Source organism: Myotis yumanensis, unplaced genomic scaffold, assembly GCF_028538775.1.
Source record: "Myotis yumanensis isolate MYYU_CA2020_CCGP unplaced genomic scaffold, mMyoYum1.0.hap1 SCAF_1, whole genome shotgun sequence".
Lineage (NCBI taxonomy): Eukaryota > Metazoa > Chordata > Mammalia > Chiroptera > Vespertilionidae > Myotis > Myotis yumanensis.
In genome coordinates, this window is record NW_027223752.1 from 62993612 (window position 1) to 63013490 (window position 19879).

The following is a 19879-nucleotide window of genomic DNA, read 5'->3' on the forward strand; positions in this document are numbered from 1 at the left end:
GGTTCCTAGGGATTTTCCAAAAGCCACCTCATTAACATAAGGAAAGACACCTTTATAACTCTCCTCACAGGAACTTTTTAGGGTTTTAGGAGTTCTGTGCCAGAACTGGGAGGAAGACCAAAGGTACAGTTTTTATAAATCACTGTCACACCACGGCTTGGCCAACGGGCCTTTAGGTCAAATTGGGCCCACCACCTGTTTTTGTGCAAGCTAAGAATAGTTTTTACATTTTTATACAGTTAAAAAAATCAAAATAAAAACATTGGGCGACCCATGAAAATTATAAAATTCAAATTTCAGTGTCCGAAAAGTCTTATTGGAATATGGCCATGCTCACTCGTTTATATATTGTTTCCAGCTACAACAACAGAGTTAAGTAGTTGCAACAGGGACCGTGTGGCTAAAATATTTATTATCAGGCTTTTTAGAGAAAAATAATTGCCAACAAGCTTGGTTTAACCCATCCTTAAATTTCCCCTTTATTTCCAAATGACCGCAAACAACATACAAACTACACCTTGGAAGCAGCCAGTCCAGATATTCCGCCCGCCCCCCCCCCCCCCCCCCCCCCCCGCCCCCCGGGCCTCCCCACCTTGTCCAGGTCCTCACCTTGGTTTAGCGACCTTCTTTTGCTGGGCGTTTAACTTTCCTGGGAGCAGCTTTAAGTCCGGCGTCTGGTCCTCCCGTTACTGCTGGAGCAGAGAACCTCTTTGTGTGCTCCCCCTGTAGCTTTCAGCTAGTAATTAATTACTCTCAGCTTTCTCCTATGTTTTTCCAGAGGGTCAATCAAGCTTAGGAATAACCACCTGATTCCATTATGCTTTTAGTCCAGTGGTTCTCAACCTTGGCTGCACATTAGAATCACCTGGGAATCTTTTTAAAATCCTGATTTCTGGGCCCCATCCTCCGGAAATTCTGTTTCTTTGTTACTAATGTTGTGGCCCCACCCCATAACAAAGAAACAGAATTTCCGGAGGATGAGGCCCAGAAATCAGGATTTTCAAAAGATTCCCAGGTGATTCTAATGTGCAGCCAAGGTTGAGAACCACTGTTTTAGTCCATGAATCTCCATCACTTGATACATCACATTCGCTAATGTATACCATCCCAGATGATCACCAGTGGGAGCTGTAATGTGGGACCACCTCCCTGTCCCAGTGGCTATTTGTGGCCCATCTACTCCCAGCGATGGGTCCTCACTGCAAACAGGGTGGTGAATGGTCCAACCACAAACCCCCATCTTCAGGGCTTCTTTCTGGGACTATACCTGGTTAGGGTTACCAAGTTCAACAAATATAAATACAGGACTCATGATTAAAAATGGATTTCAATATGTAATTTTTAGTAGAAATATTATGGTTGGAACATAATGTTGTTGTTCTTTACCTGAAATTAAAATTTCAGCGGGTCAACCCTACAACTGGTTGGGTTCTCCAGGAAGCAAGTCTGAGATGGACTTTAGCCAGCAGGGTGTCACTAAAGAGGGCTTTAGTTCAATACCTATGCACGGAGGCAACAGAAGCAAGATGATGGAGGGAAGACTCAGAGACACACGAGGCTGACCCCATGGGGGCTCTGGCACTACAGTGGCCCCATAGAGTCATTCTGAGTTGGGCTGGGCTTTATACTCACGCCCAGAGCAGCCACTGGATGAGGGGATGTGCCCCGCGGAAGGGGTCACTGCAGCCCAGGCAGTTACGAAGGGGCAGACAGCTGAGATATATATATATACGCTGACAGCACTCCCAGCACCAGGGGCAAAAGGTCTTTCCTGATGTGGAATCCAAGGAGCAGCGGGTGCAACGCAGTGCCCACCACATTTGCAGACAGGATGAGAGAATAGATGATATTTCAGGACAGTTTCACTTGCGCATCTATGGTTAAATGAAGTAATATGGACAAAGTGAAGTTGCCTAGGAGAGACATGGCATATAGATGTGAGCACCAAGCAGTGGCTACTTTGGCGTCTCTAGAACTTTGGGAGGGTCCTCCAGCAGGGGTGGTAGTTTGGGGATAACCCAGGTGCTGGGCTTGGGCACGTGCGTCTGCCTCCCAGGGTGATGGCTGGCATCGCCGTGCTGACAACGTTGCGGGGAGTATCTCTGGACTGGGCTGGGTTTGGCTTATTCCTCTAAGTCCGGTTTTTAAAAAGGGATGTTTTAAAAAAATATTCGAAGTTAACTATTTTCATTTTCTAGTTACAAGGACCAGAGCCTTACTCTGGAAGCAGCAGGAGGTGGTGGAAAACATGATCACAAAGTCAGGACACAGTGTCTCCTGTGGACGCATGCTGGCGCTTAAGCGGTGGTGTTACCTTCTCTGGCTTCACGTTCTCAGAGTTAAGGTGAGAGGGTTGGTTGGGTGTTCTGTGAAGACCCCTCTAGTGATGGCCTCTTGTAATCCTGTGACTATGCATGTGGCCTCTTGGCAATGAGTTTGGGACACTGACAATGCCAGGTGGCTGGGAACCTAGCAATTTTAGAATTACGTTTTTTATAGATGTTAGGATCTTAACCACAGAGTCTTAAATAGCTCAGCTTTGGGGCCTGATCATAGCAGATTGCTTGGAGGGAAAATAGTGAGGCAGATTAATTACATTCTTATTTTATGTCTTGCAGTGAATGTAAGAATGGATATCTTAACATCACATGCAAAGTCTGAAAGAGCAAGACTACTATTTTCTTCGTGGGTTTTCTCTTTTTGCTTTATATTTTAATGACAAAAGTCATCAGCAGTGCATGCCTGGGCCACCCACTAACAGAGACACTTCTAGAGGAGGTTATAAAGAAGCTCTATAGGGCAAAGCAGGGTGTTCTTAAACTTTTTTTTAAATTTGGGGGCAGTTTTATTGTAAATTTGTTGTATAACTAAAGGACATTTTTTTGGTGGTGTGAAGTGTTAACTAGCTAATCAAACAGACCAGCAGATAGAAACAGTCAACGCTGTGTGCCTAACCAGCCCTTGAATAAAGCTATAAGAACAGGGTCACTCCAGTTTCTCATAGAAATGGATATAAAAGTAACAGCTATAATTTATCAAGGCTTATATTATTTCAGAGCATTTCTTATTTCATAAAGAAAAATCAAAGGAGGTTAAGTAATGCTGTTATCAACATTTTACAAAAGAAACGAGGTTCTGAAGATTAAGAGACTTGTCCAAATTCACACAAATCCAGTTTTTAAAATTTGTTTCTTTTTATATTTAGCTCCAATGTTATGTTCTTTTCAGGTGCCTTGCCTATGCCAAAAAATGGGCAAATCTCCATTGCATTTTGGCTGTGTATATCTAGTTCTAGTTACGATGTCTTTCTATAGAAAAAACAGCCCATTTCAGTGAGTTTTCAGTATTCAGAGGAGCTAGTAAATTGCAGAAGTTTCGACAGAGGAACGACCCAATAAAATTCCACCACAATAGTGTTTTGGGTTGTTTTTCTTTTAAATGTTGCATCTAAATTATCAAGAGGTAAAAATAAAATACACTTGTTTCAATATGTGATTGTGTTCAGCAGTGATTATTTTATTGACTAGGTAGATTAAAGTTAAATAAATTACAACAACAAAAGAGAGACATTCCCAGTTATTAATCTGTTGTTCAGAATTGTTCAGCATCTGTGGTTACAGATGGGAAATCGTGGCTTTTAATGACGTGATACCCAAGGTCACAGCAGCTGGATGAGAGGGGAAACGCCTATCACACACTCCTTCAGACGCTTCCACATCAAACAGCGCCAGAACGTGCTGCTGGAAAAGGACACCCGGCTCCTGAAGAACTGTGGTCTCTCACTTGACTTTTCACCTTGCGACCTTGAGGGGAATAAGATGGTCAAAATGCCTACGATCAGAACCCCTCATCTTAAAACGTTCACGCCAGACTCTTCCTCTGTCAGAACACCTGTGCTGCGAGATACGCCGAGACCGTAACCACCTGCGTGGCTTCACGAGGGCGCGGTTATCAGTTGAACAAAAATGCTTTGAAATAGGGTCCAACCTACCTTTGAGGCTGGGACGGGGTTTTTATTTACTTTCCCCGGGGGAAGCTATCTACTATAGATTAAAGAGGAACTAGAGAATTATCTGGTTTGATTCTGACATCAGAAGTGCAGATATTTGGGAAGTGTTCTAAAGCAACTTTGGTAATGAGTGAGAGTGGAAACGGCCAAAATGATATCTTGACTTAAAAGCATTCGGTTGTACATTCTGTTTTAGCAGTGAGCCCACACCTTTTTGTCTTTAATCCAGTGCGGCTTGCAGAAAAGAATGAGTCAAATCTTTATTCTCTTCCCTCTGTAAAAACAAACTTTCAACCATATAAAATTACCCATTAGACCTTGATCAAACTCAGCTGTCCTCATATTACTCCGCCACAGCAAAATCAAAACACACATTCCAGTACAACCGTCTCTGGTAGTGAATATATAATTCCTTACCCACAATTAAGGGAACCAAGATAGCTCAGATATCAAGCAAGACTGGGGTTTCTAAAACTTTTTCCTAAAAGGAATATATGCTAGTTTAATAACTAACCATTTGGTTGCTACCACACATACGATTAATTACTATTATTACTAACATGGCTGTTACTATGAAATTATATTCATATCCAGGCCCCCTGTGTCCAGAGACAGCAACACACGTATTTAAATACTTTAAAAGCAGACTGGCATTCATTAGACACATTGATCTTGAACATGAAACTCTACTTTTCTACAAACATGAATCTGAAAAGAGTATTTTTAGAAGCTGTGATGACACAACACAACCAATGTAATTAATGTGTGTGTGTGTGTGTGTGTGTGTGTGTGTGTATGGGGAGGGGGTTGCAGAAACCCTTATTTTGAGAACACAACAAAAAATTCCCTCATAACTGCCTGAGTATTTTCAGGGGTGGAGAGATTTAAAATCCAAATCTGTACCCCCGAGTTTGAAAATGCCTCTATTAGTAACATACAAAACCAGGACTCAGGGGCAGTGAGGGTGGATTTGGCGCCAGTCAAAAAGCTGCAGAAGCTTCCCCCGAACACACATCTGTATTCGATGAGGGCAAATTGCTGAAAAATCTCTACGTCACATTTTCCTTATGTGCCCTCCTGGCTGCAGGACCCAGTAACTGTCTAGGTTCCTCTCTGCTCTCAGTGGCCCCGCCGGGCTGAAGCATGTTTGAAAAACTAAGCTGGCAGAAATAGACGTACTTCAGGGTGTTTAGGAGGAAGTGAAACTGGATTTTCTCCTGCTTCCAAGAGGACCAGAGCACACCCTTTAAAACTATATAGGAGAAGGGACAGTTCACTACTGCTTTTTGGAAGGCCACTTAGTTTTATACTGTCCTCACCCTTTCCTTCTATCAAAAACTCAAATCATATAAATGACCACTTCTTGCTCTGGAATAAACCAAAACATAACAAACAGCTCTGGTGAATATGCCCTTCCAAGCATCAGGCTCTCTTTATATTCTAAAAAGCAAGGGAGGGCAAAGGGCCAGACGGCCCATGTTTTAGGCTTTGCGGCCACTACTCAACTTTGTTGTAGTGACTCAACTCTGTCATTATAGAGCAAAAGTAGCCACAGACTAATTATAATAATGCATGTAACTAACTGTGTTACAGTAAAAGTTTATTTACAAACACAGTTGAGGGGCTGGCTTGGGCCCAAGGGCCAGTTTGCCTGCCCCTGTTTCAGTTAACCACGAATGGTGCCTCTCTTCTGAAAACTGCGGAGTGCTCCCCATAGTTGTAGCCAGCTAACGCCTGCACAATATTTCGTGCTCACTCCGACAGCGGAGACACAGCTGCGGTAGGAGCCCGTGAGACCTGAGGATTCAGTCTATGACCCACCGCTGCCAACCAGCAGGATTGGAAACTGATAGGAACCTGGAGGGGCCTGTGTCTGTCTTATTGGGAAACCTGCACATGTAGCTGCACTGCTTTTGCTCATCTTGGGTCAGCGATCAGGAGCGGAGGATACTGGCCGTTCTGGTGCTGTGGTGGCAGGTGCAGACACAGAGAAAGGCAATAAACTTTGGGTAATGTGCTACCTCAGCAGCCTTAAAGGGCCAGGGCAGCTTCCCAGGGTGCCAGATATAAGTAGGCACTAAGAAATTCACTGCTCAAGCAATTGGGCTGATATATGAAATATATAAAAGTTGTAGAGCAGCAATAGCCAAGAAACACTGAATTCCCTACAGGTAGAGAAAACCTCACCCGTCGTGTTGCCAGCTCTCTCATATTACCTATGGAAGGGAGAGGTAACTTGCCCAGCTGGTTTGTGGAGGAATCACCAAATCTTAGTCATTTTGGTTTCCAATCTGTTATTTTCCTCTAAAGAATCTGAATTTAAAGGGCATTTACCAACCATATAAGCACTCATGTCATGAGATTATGACAGCGAAGCCCCCGGCTCCCCTTGAAGACAGTTTTCTGTTGGGATAGAAATGGTGCCTGAGAACATCGGAAGTTTACGGAGGGGAACAGACTGCATCGCGTCACTGGTTCAATGCCCCGACAAAAACTGCACAGGATAAAGCATTAAATGGCCATCTTCCCACGAATATAAATGCCGGTCTCTCATATTGTATGATAACATGGCAAGAACAGACTGAGTAGTTCTTAAATCAAAGTTTGCATTGATCTGTTTCCCTGCTAGCAAATCAAAGGCAAATGTTATCCTCATGTCTTTGGTGTCTGTGACATAGAGGATCCCTCGGGCAATGAAGGCGTTGCCGGCCTTGGATTTGGGGTACGTGGTGTTGATGTGCTGCACCACGGAGAATGTCCTCTCCTCCAGCTGGGCGACCAGAATGCTCGAGCCATCCACACTGGAAGCGTAGATAATCCAAAGGCCCTTTTCATCCACAGCTAAATTGAAGTAAGTCTTGGAATTGGCAAAGAGGTATTTTCGATCAAAATACAAGGCATTTTCAAGCTTCAGAGTTTGGGATGTTCCTTTGCCAAATTCAAATCTGAAATGTGTAAAAAGAGTAGATACGAGTCACCATTTTTTCTGACAAGGGTGGTTTTCTAGGCTCCTCTATTAAACGGGGGCGGGACCTGAGACTCTGCATTTCTAGTACGTTCCCAGGTTGTTCTGCTGGTCCATCCCAGTGCTACGAGCAGTGGGGTGTAAAGGATGGTGACGACATCTAAGTGTTCACCTCCCAGCCATGTGAGCCCAGGAAAAGCCCTTCACCTCAAGAGTTCTGTGTTGGCTGACCTCCTGAAATGCCTTCGCAAAGGTTCCTGGAGCTGCAGGGGGCCTAGTTCAGTCCTTTCATTTTGCAAGTGAAAAAGGAGAAGTGACAGAGCCAGGATACAAGTAACTCCAAGTTTGGGGGTTCTTCCTCCACCCCATGCTGGAATTTTAAGTAAAAAATTTCACAGCAGCCCTGCTGGTGTGGCTCAGTGGTTGAGCATCGACCTATGAACCAGGAGGTCAGGGCACATGGCTGGGTTATAGGATTGCTCCCCATTGCGGGGGTGGGGGTGGGAGGGAGAAGTGGGAGGCGGGGAGTGTATGCAGGAGGCAGCTGACCAATGATTCTCTCTCATCATAAATGTTTCCATTTCTCTCCCTTCCTCTCTGAAATCAATAAAAATATATTTTAAAAAATTTTCATAGCAGGCTAAGTTAAGAAGAAGGTCACCAGCTGGAAGAGATGCAGCGAAGTCATGGCTGGTGGGTGACTGGACAGATAGAGCTGTGTGTGGGATCCCATGCCCTCAGCTCCTGGAGGCTGTCTGATCTGACCAACTCCAAATCTAGACTGAATCATAAAGGGAATTTATGATTCCAGAGGCACCTGCCTGCAGGAATGAAAATTCGGATGTTAAGTTACAAGAAAAGAAAAACACCAGAGGGTGCCATTGAGCAGCAGAAGAAACGTGCAGCCTGTGATCTGGGGATGTGCACTGAGCCTAACAAACCTGAGTCCAATGAAGAAATACTGGAGTTTGGAGAGAACCAGAAAGGAGGGGACTTGAGAGGCCTGGCTGCCCACCTCAGCTTCTTCCAAACGTCTGGAACTCAGGACTGCCTTTTGGTCCCTGTCCGGTCCTGGCAGGGACCGACTTCGGGGTGTGACACCTTCCTGCCAGAGGGAGCCCCTGGGTTCTGGCTGCTTCCTGTCTCAGAGGATGAGAAGCTGCCCCTCTGACCACTCCGGTCTCCTTCTCTCTGGCTCCAACTTTACTCTGGGTGTCCAGACCAGCAATGAATGCAGACCCGGGCAGGGGCTGGGCCAGGGGCTCATCATCCGTGTCCTGACTGACCTTCGTGCCAGGCCCTGAGGGCACAAAGTGATGGGATTGGGGAACTAAAGCACCATAGTAGGTGCTGTCTGGGATGCGTGAGAAGGTGCTGCGGGGCCCACATGACTCACCTCACTATGGTGTTGGAGCCCCCTTTGTGGTAGTAGAGAGAGTTGTTGTAAACGGCATGCCCGCAGCCGTGGAAATAATACGGGAGGTGGATGAGTGAGTAACTGCCATTCAGCAGGGAGGGCTGGTCCTTGAACTCCTTCACCCTGATGCCTGCAGGAGAGAAGCCCAGGAAAGGCTGTTACTGCCCTTTGGCCTGGCAATCACAGCTGGGGGGGAGTCTGGCGGGGGAGGGGGAGGTAAATGGAGGGAAGTGGAGGGAGATGTCCTGTAAGGAGGGTCCTTGTCCAGCTTGAAGAGTCTCAGACCCTTAAACTCACAATGCTATGGTTTCCCTCTGGATACTTGGCCTAAAATTGGATAAGCTACAGGCGGGGTACCCTGGTCATGTCCCCGTAACCTGACCAAACTCAAAGTCCAGTTCTCTTCTACGGATTCTGATTTGTCTTTTGAACGCAGTCTCCACAGCGTCAGCTATGCTCCAGGAAAACCGTCAGCCTTCCCACCCCACTCTCGATTGTTTATGAACTTTTCTATCAGACTGACAGAGGCCAAACCCGGGAACAGCTGTTCAGTCCCTCCTGCCTCCTCCTGCCTCCACAGCAGCTACTGCTCTTTCACATTATTGCTCTTTCCTCTTGAGCCCAGAATGCTTCTCGGCTGGTCATCTGGGCAGTCGCCGCCAGCTGGACAGTTAGCCTGGATGAAACGAAGCCGCATATCTCAGCTACTGCTCCGACCAGCGAGCGTGGCTACACCCCTTCTGGAGTGAGGCCACTGCTACCCTGACCAGCAGTTCCTCACCACATCCTGTGAGGCAGCGTGACAAGGGTCACACGCAGGAGCAGTGTCCCTGGGAGGCGGCCCTTCACCTTCTCCTGGGGGCTCTGTCCAACAGATACCTGAGACCGATGACCAACAGTACTCTCCCAGGGTGGAGCCAACTTCAGACAAAGGGACAGGGCAGAAGCCTTCATCTCTGACATTCTCCCCCATTGTGTGTTTGGGCTTTCTGAGGCCGTCAGTCATAACACGACATGGTTTCCTTTGGATACTTTGTCTAAAGCTACACTGGGGGTGCCCTGATCGTGTATGTCCCTGTGACCTGAACAGCAAGGTTCGCCATCAGTGTCCTCAAAGGAGGAAAGTATTCTGCCCACTCATTTGTGTTTCCTAAAATAAAGAGTCATTGTTACACCAGATAGCAGGGATTTCAGACAGACACAAAGAGGATCAGCCTGCAGGCGGGCAGCAGATGGAAGACACAACAACACAGGTACAGATCACCTGCCAAGTGAAGGTACCTGAGAAGTGTTCAGTCACCCAGACCCGCTCATCACTCTTGTTTGCAGACTCTCGTATCCAAGTCCCGAATGTCTCCGTGACCTTCAGCACTTGGGTTGCGTTTCCAATGGAAGTGATCATGGATTCTACCAAAGGAGGAGAGAAAAAAGTTGCTCACCTCCCAATTATGACTTTAAGGCATCCAATTTCTGAATTTCGAAATAGGATGCTTTGTTTCTGTACCCGCTTGTGGGGAATGGTGTTCATTGACTTTCTCATCGGCTTTTCCCACCAAGGTATCGTCATTGGGGACAGCACATGTCTCACCTGAAACAATAACAACAGTAATCAGGGCAAGCGCAGTCGGCACAGTGAGCACGCATCACTCCCCACCCCAGTCCAGATCTAGGCCCATAGGCATCCCTTACAACAGGCCCACCAAGTGTCCTGGTTGCTTGCTTCTAAGAACCAGCAAGTCATCCGCTTCCAAATTTCCCCCCTTCATTAGTGAGTTCCCAGCAAGCTTTCCAGGACCACAGCTGCTAAGATGGAACCATCCCCAGAGATGTCAATAAGAGGGGAAACGGAGGCCTGAGCCAGTGTGGTCCGGCCCTCCGCAATCTGAGGGGAAGAGGCTTAGTGACACTCTCCCGGCCTCCAGGGGCAGGAGGATGACTTATCGAGATTGCAACTTTCTGGGAGGGTTTTCACTCTCAGGCCGATGGAGAGGTGGGAGGCAGCAGCCTCAGGAGGGACTGAACCGCCCAGGGCAGGGATCATGGAGGAAGGAGGAGGCAGCCTGGCCCAGACTGTCGGAGCCCCTCACCACCATCTCCCCACGGCCTCTGCTCGAAGGCCTCCCCACTCAGGTCCTGGATGGGCACCTGATTCACACTCGGTTTGAGGCTACGCCTGAGCTAGAATCCATTCTCCTCAGTCTGTCACTGTTCCTGCATCAAATGGGCTTAACTCAGACCTTCGGTGAAGAGGTGGCTCAGGGTGGCAGAAGCGGGACAGGAGAAGGGGAGGGACATGGCCACTGTGAAGACAGGAGGAAGTGAATTGGCGGTAAGGGCCCCGGTCTGGGCCAGGTTGGGGCAAATGGGACTTTCTGGGAAAGGCCAGGCCCTTCTGATGGGTTCACACCACCCTGTGGCTGCTAGACTCAAAGCAGCAGCTCAGTGCTCAGTGAGGAAGCTCAGAGCAACCTGGAGCGGTTTCCTTAGCAGCCACCAGGGGGCGGGGCCCTCCGTGATCTCCAAGCTCCTTGTCAGCTGGATGAAGTCCCCTTGTCCCCGGTCCCTGGGGACTCCCCCACATGCAGTTTCCCTCAGGAGCCTGGGCTTTGTACAAGAAAGGGACAGGGAGGCCCTCCTGTTCTTCGTCTGGAGAAAAGGCTCTCATTAGTCCCTCAGTACCAACCTGCTTCTGATGCTGTGGGGGCGGGAGGGAGAGAAATGGAACTGGTGCCGGGAGAGGGCCACGTTCAGGCGCAGGCAGCCTGGCAGCTGAGGACTCAGCTCTAGGGGGTGGAGTGGGAGACGGTGGCCTCTCACTGAAACCTTCACAGCTCAGTCTTCACATCTCTGGGGCCTGGCCCTGCCTCTTAGCAGCGAGGCTGCGGGAGTGCTTCTCTGGGCACCACTGTAACTGGCTGGCGGAGCCTTGGCAAGTCAGAGTGCCACATGCTCAGGCCAGACCTCCCCTCCTCTCAGATGAAGGCCAAAGGTCCCATTCAGGTCACTCTCCAAGGGAAGCGGAACAAAGGGCCGCCGCTAATGGAGAGGGTGGTACTGAATGCCTGTGATGGAACCAAACTTCCAGGGAGAATTCTCATCAGGCTCCATTTATGGGGAGTGGGAGGGTGTCACGTGTGACATCTTTGAAAGCACAGATTTGCCCACTCTGATAACAGAGTGCATGGCCCCAAAACACCCTCCAGAAAAAGCAGTTCACCAGAGAGAACTAAGGGCTGCTCAGGAAGGCCGCTGTGCAATCCAGCGAGTGTGGCAGACACTGCTGGCAGGGCGTCCTGTCTGCCACCGAAGCAACAGCAGCAAGTCGAGCCTCCCCGTGGCTAAGCAGGCGGGCAGATCCCAGGTCTCACCTTGGGGAAGAAGCCCTAGCATCGCCCTACAGGTAAGTATTCTCCATTAGTGTGGATCCTGTTTTTAAGCAGCTGCCCATCCTGTGGCCACACCTATCACAAAATGGCCTCAGAACCAGGCCTCCTGGCCTCCTCGCCCTTGATCGGCTTAGTCTCAAAGTGTGAATTTCCACCTCGGAAGGAAGATGCTCTGAGAGCCGGGGCCTTACAGTCAAGTACAGGATTCAAACCCTACAGGGCTGGCTGTTCTGCCACTCACGACGGAGTGTTTCAGTTTTGCGCCTGTAAGTTGGTGACAATAACAATTCCTATGTCCTAGGACTGCTGTGAGAATGAAATGAACTTAGCAGCTGGCGCCGTGCCTGGCACACTCTTAGCACTGAAAGCTCGATGGTGGCAGCGGTAGTGTTGTAGTATCAGCGGGGATTAACCAGTCGGACCTTCCCCATCATCTCCTCCAGCATCAGCCAAGCCCTTCAAGCTCCAAGAGTGAGCAGCTTAGCTTTCCAGACTATTCTGGGGAGAGGGATGGTGCATTTGGCAGAAAGAGAAAGTCCAGTGACAAGCGAAAGGAGGGAGATGAGGAAAGGGGGAGAGAGGCCCAATTCTAAACCTGCCACCAGTCCTCACCCAGGATAGACTGCTCAGGCCTCCCACAATCATGTTACAAGGGGGGAACTCCTTGGATAAAATCTCCTCCCTCTGTTTAAAAAACCCGGTCACAAAGCCTGGATGAAGCCCGGATGAAGCCCGAGTTGGGACTGTTAGTGGAAGAGGCAGGTTCCCTGGGACAAGGTTGGTGACCTGGGCACTGGCCGTTGAACATGTTTGGCTGCCGAGGGCCTTTGGATCTTCTGCTTCCAGGGGACCCTGGGGGACCTGGAGGGCCAGGGGGCCCAGGTGGGCCAGGAGGGCCTGGTGGGCCTGGGTCACCTTTGGCACCTGGAGAGAGAGAAAGAAGGTGGGGGGGAGATTGATTAAGGAGCTATAATCAGAGTTGGGTTTCACACAGAAGATAAAGAGAATGAGTACCTCCCGGGGGCTTGCCACAGGTGACTGCTTGTGCACTTGTCCACGTGGAGCTGGAAGCTCCCATAGCCAGGCTGAGCTGCCACTGTGTGCCAGGAACTGCGCTAGAATTTATAAATCTCCTCATGGCTCCACCCAACCACTCTGTGAAGCAGACTCTAAACCAGTGATGGCGAACCTATGACACGCATGTCAGAGGTGACACGCGAACTCATTTTTTTGGTTGATTTTTCTTTGTTAAATGGCATTTAAATATATAAAATAAATATCAAAAATATAAATCTTTGTTTTACTATGGTTGCCTATATCAAAAAAATTTCTATATGTGACACGGCACCAGAGTTAAGTTAGGGTTTTTCAAAATGCTGACACGCCGAGCTCAAAAGGTTCGCCATCACTGCTCTAAACGACTTCAGTCTCAGGGAAGTCTAGAGCTTTGCCCGAGGTCACATGAATAGGCTGGAACTCAGGCCCAGGGGTGTCTCACTTCAAAGCTCATCCTTTTGTCACTGGCCATGTCGGTGGGTCCCAAACCTGACTGGTCACCAGAATCGTGCAAGGAGCTTTAATACGATTCCATGCTTGGGCTCCCCCCCAGACCAATTAGATCGGAATTGTGGGAAGGCGGGTCATCTGTACTTTTAAAAAAATAATAATTTAAAAAATTTTCAATTACAGTTGACATATTAGTTTCAGATGTAAAACAGAGTATTAGATAATTATGTAACTTACTAAGTGACCACCCTGGTAAATTGAGGACCTATCAGACACCATACACAGTTCTTAAAATATTATTGACTATATTCCCTATGCTGTACTTTATATCCCTGTGACTATTTTTTATTCATCTGTATTTTTTAAAGTTTCCTACTCTGCAGCCAGCCATGAGAAGCACTGCTCTGTGTGGTAGAAGGAAGGCGCTCCTGTCCACCTCTGTGACCTGGAGCAGGCAGCTCAACCCTGCTGAGCCTGTTTCATCTCTAACTCAATCTCCTAGTCCCAACCCTGCCTCTTGAGAATGACTGAGGTCACTGGGGCCCCTGCACACCTGAAGGCAGCCATTCCTCTAGCCTCGGGTGCCAATATGGGTGTAGCCCTCTGCAGGGGCTGGTTCTGGAGCTCTCATAAAGGTGCCATTAGGCTGGGCCGCTCAGCCCTTCGGTTCCACTCACCTGGCCAGTCCCATTCTAAGGTCTCTTTAGCTGCCTCTTCCCAGTCAGTCTTTTAGAGTGGGCAAGCACGGGTCACAGAGGTGAGAGGAGGGTCTGTGCCCAGGGCAGGGCAGGCATGATCCAACCCTACTACACCTCCTCTCCTTTCTGACCAGAGGACACACTCAGCTCTGGCCTGGCCTCCTGAATTGGGGTGCACTAAGCATGGTTGCTTTTCTGAATGGTGTATCATCACCCTTCACTTGTTCAGCAGTATAGGGACCATGCAGTATTCTGGATGTATAGACTTCCATATAACTGAAGTGTAACATGGTCTTATATTTTAAAATTATATTCATGTATATTACCCTGTGAAAACACTTCTTAAATGTTATGCATTTTGCATAGCACCCTCCCCTGTTTATGAAACAAAGCAGGCTAAATATAACTTGATCTTTCCTTGATGCTTTGGTCTTAGCACAGTGTCTGGCAAATAGCAGGTGCTCAGTTAATTTCCGAGGGATAGATGGGCAAATGAATGATTAGGGTCATTATTCTGAACATCTATCATCTTAGCTTCTTGAGGACAGATGCCATGTTTTGCTCATTTTCACATTCATAGTCTCAGCTCTTAGCAAAGTGCCCAATTCATAAATACTGCTCTCTGATGTTCAATAGATGTTTACTGAATACATTAATAGGATAGTTATGTTTTTATGATATAAATGGTCTCCAAAGTCCTGTGCTTTTAAAATTCTTCTGCCTCATCTCCTCCATGACCATCAACTGTCACCTACTTTCAGGTGATTGTCTTTCTGTGGCTTCCTGCACCTCCTCCACCTCCCCCATAGACACCAATTATCTGCTTTTAATCTGGGCTGAAAACTGGAAAAAGAAGACCAGCAACCATGGTTGCCCCCATTTTCTGTGTCAAAAGCTTAGGATAAAGGCCAGAGGATGGCCCTGTCTCTATTGCAAAGGAAATGTCTGTGCTTCCTGCCAGTTGTTCTCTGAGGTATCGGAAACATGCTTGCTGACATGCATTATTCTGGATTGTGCTGGATTTAACAGATACTTGGAAAAAGTAAGTTTCCTTCATCCTAATTTAATCTAGCCACAATGTTTAGACCTGAAGTATTTAGCCTACTTCTGCTTAGATCCCAGATTTGGTCTTGCCAACAGTGGGGTAACATGCACAGTCTTCTCCTTTTTGAAAGCATAGAACAGATGGCCTCATAAGGTGGATGAGGAGAGAAGACCCAGAGCAGCCATTGCATTGAAATCCAGACAAGGTCTCAGGCCTATTCCCCCCGGGAGAGGGCCCCAGCGCAGCCTCTCACCTGCAGAGAGCACATCATTGGACACGTCCCCCTTGTCCCCCTTTTCACCCTTCTGCCCTGCTGGACCCTCATTTCCAGTCAAGCCCAGTTCACCAGGGTCTCCCTTTTCCCCTGGAATTCCTGTGGTTCCAGGTAGCCCTGAGGGGGAAAAAAAAAAGATATATTAGCCTGTTGTACAAGAAATTCTGACACACTGCTTTGTGATATTATACTGTGCACTTTAAAGGTGAAGCAGCTTCAAACACCAAATACCTAACACACACAACCACTTTAGGACAGCAGCGTGGCCATCACTGAAGAATAGTATTTGCAAGTGTCTCTGATGGGATATTTTTAGAGACATTTGATTGGAACAACAGGCTGAACAGAGGACTGAACCTCAAGAGGGAGAGTCACAGGAAGAGTAGAAAGAAGGTGAGGCCTGGTCAGAAGTCTGATCTATCCACACAGGTCGGATGGAGCACTGTGAGGGGCTGACTTGGTGCTATAACAATGGAGATGTCATCTGCATTATTTGCTTGATTCCTCACAACATGTTGGAGTGGAGGCTAGGCACTTACCCATACTTTCACTTTTAGAAATTGGAACTAAGGACTACAGTGGTTATAACTGATGCTGCTAAGTGAGTAGCAGAGAGAGATCCAATTCTATCACCACGGCCCCCTCTGTGGCATTCCAATGCAAAATGCTTTTACTCAAAATAGCAAAACAAGTAAAGCTGCTTTAGGACAGGTGTTAAGACGGATGGGTACAGTGTGAACAAACTGCAGTGGGTGAAACATCTGCCTCCACTCTCCAGGAGCCATCACTCCAGGAACTATAGCCCCGCCGCACACAGCAACTGTCGAGATGTGTGCCATGACCTCTCACTCAGCACTACTACTCTACAGGCAGCACAGGATTCTGAACCCTGAGAGAAAGGAAGCAAATAGGTTCATACGGTTGTTACAGTTCACTGTTGGGGGGTAGTTTCCACACAGCAGCACAGGGAGGGGAACCCAAGTAGAGCCTGGCAATGCTGTTATAGTGAAGAAACAAAAACAAGAATTTTTGGACCTAGAGGTGGCTAGAACTTGTGAGGTAGAATATGAGCGAGGAGGTCGTTGTGTAGAAAGAGCTGGAGAACTTGAGAACATGGAGTCTTTGGCTGAGGAATGATCTGTGCAGGATGTGAGGCAGGGGAAAGAGTGGACAGAAAGCACGTCACTACACAACTCTCAGAGCCTGCACAGGGAAAGTTCTCATTCCCAACAATCAAGGCGGAGAGATCTCAGAAAATGGCAGGATGTTGGGTAGAGTCCTTGGGAAAGTCTTGTCTTAGTAGTGGGGCTAAATAAGCCCAAGAGACAAGGCCGCCATGGGTCCATCATAACAATGCTTAAAAATAAGCTTAGAAAGGATTACACTAATCTGCAAATAGTTTAACTGCATGCCCGAATAGATCCAAAATTTGAATTATTCAGTCAAGGTGATGCAGCAACTTAGCAATTTACGAGAAAAATCATATGATCATCTCAGAGGATGCAGAAAAGGAATTTCATAAAATTCAACACCTATTCTTAATAAAAATTCTCATCAAAATAGGAATAGAGGAAACTTTCTCAATATGGAAAAGGGCATCTATGAAACACCTACAGCTGCCATCATCCTTAATGGTGGAAGACTAAATGCTTTCCCCTAAGATCAGGAATAAGACAAGGTATCTATGCTCATCACTTTTATTTCACACTCTGCTGGAGGTTCTAGCTAGTGAAAAAAAAAAAAAAGCAAAAAAGAAATAAAAGGCAAGCAGATTAGAAAGGAAGAATTTAAAAAAATTTAAATTCAGAGGACATGATTGTTTACTAGTATGTAGAAATTTTCATGAAATCTATAAAAGAGCTACTCAACCTCGTGAGCACCCAAGGACACTGGGTTCCTGAGAGGGGAAGGTATTGCCAGGTATGGATCAATTTACATGATCTACTGTTGCAGGGAGCCCCCTGATCATTTTGATGACAGCCTCCTAGATTGCTCAATAGAGATATTATTCAGAGTGGAAGAGATTTCAGGCAACAGGAGAGACCTGGAGGCATGTCTTACAACAGGAAAAACTTTGATTCCTCTCAAAGTCAATAACCAAGAGGGCTTAGGATCTTTTCTAACTACCCTGTCAGTCTCTATTCTCCTTTTTATAGGCTCTGGCCAAGTGACTGCCCTTTCACCCCTCTCCTATGCCCCACAAACTGGGACAATCCCCACTCTCTAATGGTTATTCTCTGGCGTTACAATGATCCTCTCTCTAGATGAAAAATCAAATCTGGATTGACCCCACCCTCACTGCCTGCTAGCACCACAGGATTCAACATAACTGTCCCAAGGGAATCATAGAATTCCAGATTGGAAGGTACCTGAAAGGTCAATTAGATTAACCTCCAAAATCCCAAAAAGCCTCTCTTCACATCTTTTCAGCAATGGGGAGATAACTGCATTCACATCGCATCACATCACATAGCTTACCCAAATCTCTGCACAGCCATGGAAGGCAGTTATTCTCTAAAGCATAAATCTGACTCTTAACACCTTTCCTTCATGCCGGAGGAGTAATACATATTCAAAATGGTTTCTGCTCTTCGATACTCAAGGAACCCTACAAACCATGCCAAAGAAGACAGTGTGTGAAAGAACCTTAAGGTGTTGATCACTATTAGTAAATGTAGTGAACAAAGAAACATTTGCTACATTTCAGCCAACCATAAAAACAAACAAACAAACAAACACCTCAGTAAAAAACTAGGAAATTCAGCTGTAGCTGGGAGTCAGAGGCCCTGGGTTCCCTGCCAGCAGTGATCCCAGGCAGGTGCCATGCACTGAAGGGGGAGCTGTTACACAATAGAGAAGAGTGAAGAAGAGCAGAAGCCCCCCACCTCACCCCACCCCATTGTCGGAATTTGCTCTGCCATGGATTCAGTATGAAGCAAATCATGCCTCTTGGGTGGTTCATGGCTCATGATGCATCTCTCACAACAGCATTGGAAATCCGTCGGTCTGGGTCATCCCTGCCCAGGTCATCAGGACATCTTGCTGGAAAGTGGTTTGCTCACTTAAAGGAGCCTTTAATCGGGAACCTCTGCATGAGGAGACTTTCTTTTGTCAGTGTTTTAAATAGGCAATTTGGCACATTATCTGCAGGACACAAAAGATGAGTCCGTTGCCATAGAGTCCAGTCAGCACAATGCACCAAGTATAACTGATACCGTCTAAAGGTTTCACATGCCCAGATTTAGCAAAGCTCAGGGAAATGGTATCTTCTCATTACCTCAGAGTTTTCTTTTTCAGGCATTTATTCTAGTCACAAAAAGCCTTTCTGCATCATCATCCTATTTTCCCTTCTTTTCTTTTATTCTTTCCTCATATGCCTTTTATTTTCTTTCTCAAAAAGGTCATGTGTGAAACAGGAAAATATTCATGCTGTAATGCAGCTGTTGTAAGGCTGCCCCTACAGGGGCAGGTGTTTAAAACTAAAGATCTTAAAGACCTTTGCTTAAAGGTGTACTTTGATACTTATCTGGATGTGCATAATCTTTTGTTGTTGTTGTTGTTAATCCTCACCCGAGGATATTTTTTCCATTGTTTTTTTAGAGAGAGTGGGAGGGAGAGGAGAGAGAGGGAGAGAGAAAGAAAAAGAGAAAGAGATATGTTGATTGGTTGCCACCCACACTCACCCCAATCGGGGCCAGGGATTGAACCTGCAATCCAGGTATGTGCCCTTGGCAGGAATTCAACCTATGATGATGTGCACAGGACAATGCTCTAAACACTGAACAACACTGGCCAGGGTGATCATTTTTAAGCATTTGTTAAGAAAGGGTGGGGTCACAGAGGACATTCCTGGAGCACCCAGCTCAGGTGATTAGGGAGACTGCACCACTGGGTCTCCACAGGACACCAACTACATAAGGTTGCCCTACCAATACCAGGAGCCATAGCAGATCCACCTAATACATAGAAACAAAGATAAAGAAGTAGCAAAAATAGGGAGACAAAGAAATATACCCCAAATAGAAGAACAGGGAAATCTCCAGAAAAAAAGCTAACTGAAATGGAGGCAAACAATTTACTAGATATAGAGTTCAAAAAATGGTTATAAGGATGCTCAAGGAGCTTAGTAAAAACTTCAATAAAGAGTTATAAAGCATTCAAAGGACATAGAAACAATAAAAAAACAACAAATCAGAAATGAAGAATACAATACCTGAAATGAAGACTACACTAGAAAGAATAAATAGTAGATTAGATAAAGCAGATAACTGAATCAGCAATTTGGAAGACAAGGTAACAGAAAACACCCAATGAGAACAGCAAAAAGAAAAAAGAATTTAAAAAGAATGAGGATAGTTTAAGAGGCCTTTGGGGTAACATGAATTGTAACCCATGTGCAGCATATGGGTACCAGAAGGAGAAGAGAGCGAGCAGGGATCAAGAACCTATTTGAGAAATAATGACTGAAAACTTCCCTAATCTGGTGAAGGAAAAAGTCACACAAATTCAGGAAGCACAGAGAGTCCCAAACAAGATGAACTCAAAGAGACCCAGACCAAGATGCATCATAATTAAAATG

At 46.6% G+C, this 19879-nt stretch overlaps 1 protein-coding gene across 1 annotated transcript in view; it reads right to left on the minus strand.

Moving 5' to 3' along the window:
* Nucleotides 1-3495: 3495 nt before the first annotated feature.
* GLDN (gliomedin) overlaps nucleotides 3496-19879 on the minus strand; it is a 58382-nt gene continuing 41998 nt past the window's right edge. The window contains exons 5-10 of the mRNA XM_070422891.1: nucleotides 15280-15417; nucleotides 12564-12701; nucleotides 9896-9979; nucleotides 9673-9798; nucleotides 8371-8521; nucleotides 3496-6954 (exon numbers count right to left, since the gene is read on the minus strand). Of these exons, the coding sequence (XP_070278992.1) occupies nucleotides 6486-6954; nucleotides 8371-8521; nucleotides 9673-9798; nucleotides 9896-9979; nucleotides 12564-12701; nucleotides 15280-15417 (1106 nt within the window). The 3' untranslated portion in view covers nucleotides 3496-6485. The remainder of the gene's footprint in view (nucleotides 6955-8370; nucleotides 8522-9672; nucleotides 9799-9895; nucleotides 9980-12563; nucleotides 12702-15279; nucleotides 15418-19879) is intronic.